The 9,437-nt window shown below is 41.3% G+C and overlaps 1 protein-coding gene across 7 annotated transcripts in view; it reads left to right on the top strand.

The window, feature by feature from the left end:
- Positions 1 to 8,034, top strand: part of kmt2cb (lysine (K)-specific methyltransferase 2Cb) — a 67,433-nt gene extending 59,399 nt beyond the window's left edge. For all 7 annotated transcript variants that reach the window (XM_076745485.1, XM_076745486.1, XM_076745488.1 and 4 more), the window contains 14 exons: positions 564 to 711; positions 885 to 1,069; positions 1,233 to 1,369; positions 2,014 to 2,296; positions 2,911 to 3,050; positions 3,525 to 3,638; positions 3,727 to 4,843; positions 4,940 to 5,076; positions 5,188 to 5,330; positions 5,456 to 5,630; positions 5,749 to 5,865; positions 5,968 to 6,041; positions 7,208 to 7,316; positions 7,415 to 8,034. In XM_076745485.1, the coding sequence (XP_076601600.1) occupies positions 564 to 711; positions 885 to 1,069; positions 1,233 to 1,369; positions 2,014 to 2,296; positions 2,911 to 3,050; positions 3,525 to 3,638; positions 3,727 to 4,843; positions 4,940 to 5,076; positions 5,188 to 5,330; positions 5,456 to 5,630; positions 5,749 to 5,865; positions 5,968 to 6,041; positions 7,208 to 7,316; positions 7,415 to 7,507 (2,972 nt within the window). In that variant the 3' untranslated portion in view covers positions 7,508 to 8,034. The remainder of the gene's footprint in view (positions 1 to 563; positions 712 to 884; positions 1,070 to 1,232; positions 1,370 to 2,013; positions 2,297 to 2,910; positions 3,051 to 3,524; positions 3,639 to 3,726; positions 4,844 to 4,939; positions 5,077 to 5,187; positions 5,331 to 5,455; positions 5,631 to 5,748; positions 5,866 to 5,967; positions 6,042 to 7,207; positions 7,317 to 7,414) is intronic.
- The last annotated feature ends 1,403 nt before the right edge of the window (positions 8,035 to 9,437 follow it).

A 9,437-nucleotide genomic window follows, 5' to 3' on the forward strand; every position in this document is an offset into this window, starting at 1 on the left:
AGTTTGGCTCGTATTGAATTTGGATCTTACATAGGTGTAAATGTAATCCATACAATGTCCTGGCATCTATACATGATACAACTCACTCATCTGTGCAGATGATCTGCTGTTAATAAGGCATATAATTTATCTGGTCACAGAGTAGCCTACACACCTGTACTGCAACACACAGGGATAGACTGAAACAATGTTTTTTTTATACGAAGAAAGGAATAACTTAATGCATTACATTTGACAAATTTACAAGAGGCAGGTTTTGCTCTGGAGGACAGAGATCCAATCTCAGTGAGCATAATGAGAGCATTAAAAAAATATTAGGTGTAAACACAAAGGCTGGCACAAGGATTGGAACGTATATTATCTGGATAACATATCCGGATACAAATCCCATTGTAAATGGTGTAAATGGGGTATGAATGTCACATTTTCCCCCCAGTATCTACACTACTATAATCTTGAAACAGGTTCAGGAAAATTACAGAACTCAGATATGGAGTATTAGCATCATAACAGGCAGCGTCATGTGTACATTTATACTGACATTGTGCTCCTGTTTCATACAGTGTCCAAAGGCCTGGTCCCAAAGCCGTTACATGTTCCATTTAGGACTGAGGAAGATCTACTAGCCCGGGCCATCGCGCAGGGACCCAAAACTGTGGATGTTCCAGCCTCCCTCCCTACCCCTCCTCACAACAACCAAGAAGAGCTTAGGTAACAGACAAATACCAGTAATTCTTTCCAATTGTCTTTTGGAGGGCCACTGCACTATTAACAGCTGTCATAAAATTAGTTTGTGTTGATGATTCATGTGATCATGTTATGATAATCTATTTGGGCTGAATGGTCTTGACAGAGGTCTCTTTCTCCTCATTAAATGATTACAGTAATAGAGGACAGGAGCCTTGCAAAGACAGGGACACACCTGACAGTTTTGTTCCATCCTCATCTCCTGAGAGTGTTGTTGGCTTTGAGATCAGTCGCTACCCAGACCTGTCTCTGGTGAAGGAAGAGCCACCGTCCCCCTGCCTGTCCCCTGTCCTCCCCATACTTCCTGCACCTGATGGGAAAGGTAAAGACAAACAACACCCAACATAACCATCACTGTTAAAACATTTATTCCTGTAACTCCAGTCATAACTTATTGGATGTTTTTGTGTCTGCAGTTTAAACGCAGAATCTTTTAACAGTGTGCCATTTTTTTTTTATGAATGTCCTCCCTTTTCATTCTCCAGGGTCAGAAATCAAACTGCAGGACATCAAAACAGAGCCTTCTGCAATGTTTTTCGGCTCCCCCTTTGGCCCCATGTCTAATGATTCCAAACAAGGGCTGGTGTCTGTAGCTATCACACTGAGACCAGCTGCAGCAGAGGTAGGAATATTCAAGTTTATTCTGAATTTCTGTGAAAGCACTTTTAACTTAAGTCTTGATTGTCTTGCCAATTCAGTTTAAATCTAAATTGTTTTTAAAGGTAATCACTGTTACTAAGAGGCTGTCTTGAGTAAAGTTGCATTACAACAGTGACACAGACCACTTATCTTAACAGATGTTAGTGTAACTGTCATTTGAGCCTGTGACTGTGGAGACATTAAGGGTCATCTTGCAATTATTTTCTACTTTGTCTAAAAAAAAAAAAAAACAGTTTCAGGTCAGTACGTGTCCAAATTTTTGGCTTTTTCTCTCCAAACTAGCTGTTTCAATTGGTGGACAACATGCTCTCAGGTTACGTTGGGCACCACTTTCTGTCATTAGCATCAGATTAAGGCCAACATGCAAACCAAAGAAAGTGGCTTCACCTGCTCAGACATTTTAATTGCAGCATCGTTTGGAGGACTGGCATTTGTTTCAAAATATTTATCCTAAAAATAAACAGAAAAAAAAAACACCAAATAGATAAACAATAAAAAAGTTGTTTAAAAAATATATATCTTGCTCGAACTGTCCATGAGATTTTTGATGAAAGACTGAATCAACTAAGATATTTATGTTTTTTCTTTGTTGTTTTTTTTTCTCAGAACATCACAGGTGTAGTGGCAGCCATTTCAGACCTGCTATGTGTGAAGATCCCCAGCAGCTATGAGGTCAGCAGCACCCCAGACAGGGGACCCCTATCCATACTAAGTGGTCCAAGGGTGGGCCCCCACGGTATGGAGCCTCGGCCTCCCATGCTCTTCCATGGACAAGGAGACGGCGGAGGGCTACACGGACGGCCGGGACAGATAATGAGGCCCGGTGGAGCACATGGGATGATGCACCCGCAGCAGGCACATCACTTCCGTTTCCATCCCAACAGCCCAGGTGATGGAATGAAACTAAATGAAACAAGAGCATCTCTGATTCCCCTAAGTACTGTAATACAGCCTGTAATTGAAATGTCATGTCTTGTTTAACCTAAACATAATGACTTCCCGTGAAAAAGCACAAAGCAGCAGAACAATCACAATATGCAATTGTTTATCCTTACACGTCGTCCAGAGCAATCGCCTTTCTTAACAGGTTTACAAACTGCCCTTTTGTCATGCATATCATCAATAGTCTGGTGCTGAGCATATAGCGCAGGTGCTGACAGCCATCCTTATTGATTATAGCGATCCTCTCAGCTAATAGAGTAAACGATTTTTGTTTAGAACACTGTGGCATACAAACTCCTGCTTATTGCTCTAAGAATATGAGTAACAGACCTAATGAGTGTTGTTCACGCAGAATCATTTAGATAACAAAGTGGGCACTTCATCAAGAGTCCATGGCCAGTTGCTTCAGTTGTCTAGTCTCATTTATTTTACTTCTGAAATAGGGTGTTTTAATTTCCCAGCTAATATTTATTTGCTAACTTAAAGTCACACCATTGAAAGTTTACTATCAGAGACTGCATTTTGACATCATTTTTAAAAACATACCTTCTGTTACTGCAGGTGCAGCTCTAGCTCGAGGACCTGACCAGAAGACCCCTGCCAGCCCTGGATGTAAGCCCCAGTGGTGCTGCCACTGTAAGGTGGTGGTTCTGGGAAATGGAGTACAGAAATCCATCAAAGATCTCCCCGCCCACATGAAGGTACCACATTAATTAGACGTAAACACTCTGAATGGCAGGCGCTAGCATGGTATATTGAGTAGGCAGGCCACCTTTCAGCTGGAGCGCTTTGGTGTGATTCTGAGGTTAATAAACTACAGCATGCTTTAAATATCCAGACCTTACTTGAGAGGATGTATTATCTACTTTCAGCCTGAAAGGGCCATGCACATCTGTATACACACAGCACCACAGTAATACTGCCTATATCCTGTGATTATGTAAATCCTGCCTGCTGGAGTTAAATCCATTTCAGATCAATTAGTGAGTTAAACAGCATACCCTATGACTCCAGTCTTGAGAGTATTTTGGATTTTTAAATATTGTATGTTTTTGATGTTTATTTCATAACTTATTTTAATGTCAGTTGAGCTTAAGCAGTTCACATTGGTCAGACTTTGATTAAACTGCTCATTCCTTATTCAGCCTGTTAAAACTACTGATTTCTCTCGTTAGGAATCTGATGGCCGTTTGAAATCCGAAGAAGACCTGGTCTTCTGCAGTCACAGCTGTTTCCTTCTCTACTGTTCTTCACCATCACAGCAGTCCAGATCAGCTGCAGAAACTAAGGTCTGTACCACTGTAACTTATGCAGGAGCATCACAGTGCATCTAAATAACATACACTTAATATCATGGATCTTGTCTCATCTTTTTAGGAATCGGTGTCCCTTCTCCCTGCCTCTGAGCAAACAGAGAGCCTTTCTAAAACTCTGCACCAGTACAGTAACAACATGTCATCGCTGGATGTTCATTGCCTGGCCCAGCTTCAGCCCAAGCAGTCTCCCCCCTCTACTCCTCCTATCCCCTTCCCCACAGCAGGTGAGACATCTAAGACAGAGACCAAGTCTGATGCCATAAAAGTGACAGTGAAGCTGAAGGCCCGGCCAAGGTCCCATGATGGCTGGCATCAGGGAAAGAGACAGAAAGGACTCCGCTGGAGGAAGTGGACCGTCCAGGTGGTGGTGCCAAGAGGGAATTCCCAACTCCCAGATGAGGACAAGATTGATGAGCTCCTGAATAAACTCGGAGCCTCCCTGCGTCCTCCTCTCTCACTCCGGGACCAGAGGCGGTGCTGTTTCTGCCACCAGTTTGGAGATGGGATCACCGATGGCCCCGCTAGGCTTCTTAATCTAGATCTTGATGTATGGGTTCACCTAAACTGTGCCCTGTGGTCAACTGAGGTGTATGAGACGCAGGCTGGTGCCCTCATCAATGTGGAGCTTGCGCTGCGTCGTGGCCAAACCGTACGCTGCGCCTACTGCCAGCAGACTGGAGCCACCAGCGGTTGCCACCGCCTACGCTGCACCAATGTCTACCATTTCACCTGCGCTCTGCAAGCTCAGTGCACCTTCTTCAAGGACAAGACCATGCTTTGTCATGCCCACAGGCCCAGGGGAACGGCCGGACAGGCACTGGAGCATGAGCTGCGTTGCTTTGCCGTCTTCCGACGTGTTTACGTCCAAAGAGACGAAGTGCGTCAGATTGCCACTGCTGTACGGCAGCCAGAGTTGGGCTATACCTTTCGAGTCGGCAGCTTGGTGTCACATGCAGTGGGCCAACTAACCCCTCTACAAATAGCAGCCTTCCATTCGCCAACAGCCATCTTTCCAGTTGGCTATGAGGCTTGCCGCATTTACTGGAGCATGCGCCATGGCAACCGCCGTTGCCGCTACATCTGTTCTGTTGAGGACCGAGAGGGACTGCCAGAGTTCACCATCAGAGTTATTGAACAGGGCTACCAAGACCTGGTCCTGACTGACACCTCTGCTAAAGGTTTGTCCTCATGGATTCTTTGGAAAAATGTTATTGTTGTGTGTTTCAGAGTACACTTTTTAACCAACATGTGTGCCTGTCTCACTATCATGTCAGGAGTGTGGGATAAGGTTCTGGGTCCTGTCGCCGAGAAAAGAACTGAATCAGGCACTCTGAAGCTCTTCCCAGTTTACCTGAAGGGAGAGGACTTGTTTGGGCTCACAGTCCCTGCAGTCACCAAGATCACTGAATCGGTTTGTAGCTGCTTTTTTGCAATTAAAGAGTATAAAGTTAAAATAAAATGTGATGGATCATATTCTGCAGAAGCTGCGTATTGAAACCCATTTTTCACTCATTTATTCCAGCTCCCAGGAGTGGAGGCTTGTGACAGATACTCATTCCGTTACGGACGCAACCCTCTTGTGGAGTTGCCTCTCATGTTCAATCCAGCTGGCAGTGCCCGCGCCCAGCCAAGAACCAGCTCTTCCTACACTTCACTGGTGATAAGGTAACTTTGAGTGGACATAAATTATCTTTGTGGGCATAAGGTGCTTCAAAGCAAAACACATTATTTAATTTGGATTGTTGCTAATATTCTAATTATTTTCTTTCCTTTGCCCTCTTAACATACAGGCCACAGCCACAGGCTGTATCCAGCAGCAGTGCCAGGTCTAACCAGAATGTAGCCCAAGGAGAGGGTGGCGCCCCCCATAACAAGCCTCCAGTAGTGCACCCCAGGTCTTCTCAGTACCGCTGGATGAAGAGTGAGTGGAGAGCCAATGTCTACCTGGCCCGCTCCCGCATCCAGGTTGGTGTTAACATAGTTATTTGATTTTTTTCTTAGTTTTAACAGAGTAAGGCAGATGTATTTGGATTGTGTGTTCTGTGAACACAATGATTACCTGCTTGTGTAATATTACTCACAGGGTCTGGGGCTGTTTGCGGCTCGAGACATTGAAAAACAAACTATGGTGATTGAGTACAATGGAACCATCCTCCGAAATGAGGTTGCCATCATGAAAGAGAAGATCTACAGATCTCAGGTAATTATCTTCTTTTTAACACTTTTTGAGCTGTGATTTCTTTTGACTGAAGTTACTTTCTGCAAAACAAACAGCAAATAAATTGTCCTCTCTCCCTGACAGAACCGAGCGGTGTTCATGTTCCGCATCGACAGTGAACATGTTGTTGATGCCACTCGAACTGGAGGGCTGGCAAGGTACCATAAGATTCCATTGGTTGTTCGACATTTAATGGGAACATAGAAATAACATTTGGAAATACGACTCATGATTTAGTCTCCAGAAGTGTATGATTTAAAGCAAAAAAACTGATATAAATTATAGCATCGACTTGCTGCTTGTGAAATTACAATACATATCAAATCGGCACCCAAGTATCATGATAGAATCAAATCAGGACATAAGCATGTTGTCCCTGACATAGAAGATACAGTCTTAAAAGCAGAACGCACTCTGTCTCTGTATCTGTTTCAGTCTGCTAACACAGCACCACAAACCGTGACCCTGCGTTCATGTGTGGGTGGCTTGTCTGTGGTTAAATCAGTGTTATCCTATTTCGTATTGCAATGACCACCAAGATTTTTTATGCATCATTTGTTAAAATAAGATGGAAGCTGATGGCAGTTTGATTGTATGTATTGGCAAAAGATGGGCAGCAAAAATAAAGGATTAGATTTTTAGACATTGCTGGTAACCCATTAATTTCCGTTCAAACTGCTTACTGTGCTCCTACACACAGTTTCTGTTGTTTCACTTCCTTCCCAGATGCTCATCACACATTGCTTGCCACTGTGGAGCTCCTGCGTTAGTGTCTGTAATGTCTTCATACAGCTGCTGGTGGCTTTTAAATATACTGTATACCGGGCATAATGGTTCAAATCGTGATAATGCTTTTGTAATTGATGTGTGCAGGATAAAGTCTTTCGTCAAGCTGCAGCTCAGAATGCGGCATGGTGCTGGTCTTCATATTAAAAAAACTAGATTCTGTTTTCCAAGATGGCGCCTCATTCATTCTGCAATGCCAACTCTGACTCATAGCCCTCCGCCGTTCCTGCAGCCATAAATAGCAAGAATGAATTTTGAAAACATGTCGTCTGGCATACTTAAATTTTCTAGATGTCATTTTAAAGCTGCTTTTATTTCCATTTAAATTGCCTGTTAAAAAAATTTGAATTTTTAAGTAAACCTTTTTTTTTCCACATTCTTCGTAATTCAGACCTAAATCAAAACACTCAATTTTAAGTTACAAATGTCTCATTTTTTCTAGTTTCAATGTTTTTGAATGTAAAATTGAACATACAGCTACTTGTGTAAAATGTTGCAAGAAATGAACTATCATCTTCATTTTTGTTCTGTTTTCCAGATATATCAACCACTCTTGTGCTCCGAACTGTGTTGCTGAGGTGGTCACATTTGAAAGGGGTTACAAAATCATCATCAGCTGCAGTCGCAGAATTGAAAAAGGAGAGGAGGTAGATTTCTGCGATTGCTTTTCTCACTTATGCAGCTGCATGAATGAACGTGTTAAAAGTGTCGCTCACAAACTGATGTTTCCCTCCCTGTTTTCCAGCTGTGTTTCGACTACCAGTTTGACGCTGTGGAGGGTCAGCACAAGATTGCTTGCCACTGTGGAGCTCCCGAATGCAGGAAGTGGATTAACTAAAGAAAACAAAAACGACAAATCTAAACGCATTCCTTGCTATAGTGTGCGGATGCTGTGATCTCTGCACGGAGAAGAAGAGGCATCACACTAAAGTCATTTTATGAATGAGCAGAAGGCCTGAACCCTTGGAGAGATGAATGAATTTACATGTTGGTTCATCCAGATCAAGGAAAACAAATGGGTGGAGGAAGGGAAATGTAACACAGTAGCAGGATGTGACTTGTGCCATATGTGAGAGGCTCTGTCGTATGAGATGCCTCTGTCTGTCTGTATGTGTGTATCTGTGTGTTTGGTGTACATGGGGTGCGGAATCCACCAGCGAATGAGAAAGCACTGTGCAGGGTGCGGCCTTATTGCTTACTAAGGGCAGGCCCTTTTGTTTCATACTGTTAATGTATACCGTATGACTAAATGTAGACATCACTGAATGAGGAATGTACAGCAATGAATACTGCGAAGGGAATATTAACTTGCACTAAAAAAAGAAAATAAACAAAAAAAAAACACACACAAAAACTTTTAAAATACTTGATTCCATGAGTCAGTTTTATCATAGGTCTCTGTCATGTGATTTGTGTGGAATTCGAGAGGTTTTGTATTTATTACTGAGTGAATGAATTTTATTCTCAAAATGATGAGACTGAGTTAAAGAAGGCTAGATTGCTATTGTTTTTGAAGATTGAGGAAGACATGCTGTTACTTTTGTATAAATGTACATAAAGAAAACTATAGGAATAACCGACCAAATGCTACCTTAACCTTTCTTGATGTTTGGGTGTTTTTAAATTGTTTTTGTTCTGTTTGTCATTGAAATTTATTTAAGATGGACGTTATTTCAGTTTGAGAGTATATATTATGATTATTCTGTACAGAATTTGTAATATAACCACAATAATTCACAAAGTATTTTTGTTGTATTAAAAGTAAGGTATTGTAGCGTAGTGTTTTGTGACTTACACATACTTTGACCACTCAAAAAAGAAATATTTTTGTTGACTAACGTAACGAGTTATCAGTTACAGAATCTTAAAAAGAAAAAAAAAGACTTCAAATAGTAAGAGATCAGTGTGATCTGTTTGCTGTTAATCAGGTTTGATTTTAAAGAACTGTGAATTAGGTTTTGAAACCCAAAAACAACTTTTTAACTTTTTAACACAAATAGAAACACCGACATGTATTTACCTGTTTTTGTTTTTACATTGCTTTTAAAATAAGGTGCAAACGTCTAACGATATTGTGAGTTAGACGAAACCAGTGTGTGACGGAAAGACAAAGAGCGCGGGGAACACTTATGTGGAACCGTAGGTGGTTCTACCTTTTTTGGACAGAGACGGCATTCTCCTTAATAAGAAATATTTCTTATACTGACACTTCACAAGTCACATGCTTAGAAACGGAAGAGTTTTTGCGTGCACAATTTCAAGTTGACTGTAAAATTTTGGAGACAGTCTTAGAACTTGTAATGTATATGGCATGTATTTTTTTAACTTTCCGAAGACTCAATTGTATATATTTTCTCAATGAATGGTTGTAACAAAATTGTTTCTTGGATATTTTTCTTCTCTTGTATGATATTACATCATCCTGCCAGTGTGTTTGTGCTACATTTTCTTGGTCGTGTAGTCAGATTTTGTTTTCTTTTTTCTCTTTTTTTTTTCTTTCTTTCTTTTTTTTTTTTTTTTTTGAAATGCCTTTTGAAGTGTACAGAGTATGAGGTTTGGAGTTTGTGGAATTGAATTTAGAAACATTTACAAAAATAAACTATTTTACATGTTAGCCAGTTGTGTATGTGATATCAATGATTCCATGTTTTAAATTGTTAAACATGAAGAGCAGTGGTGGTAAAATAGTGTTGTGTACCTATCTTTGAAGAAGAAGCCAACTCACGCTCAAGGCAGTTAGCAGGATATAACTATGTGCCAATTATCAT

The sequence above is a fragment of the Chaetodon auriga genome, chromosome 12, assembly GCF_051107435.1.
Source record: "Chaetodon auriga isolate fChaAug3 chromosome 12, fChaAug3.hap1, whole genome shotgun sequence".
NCBI lineage: Eukaryota > Metazoa > Chordata > Actinopteri > Chaetodontiformes > Chaetodontidae > Chaetodon > Chaetodon auriga.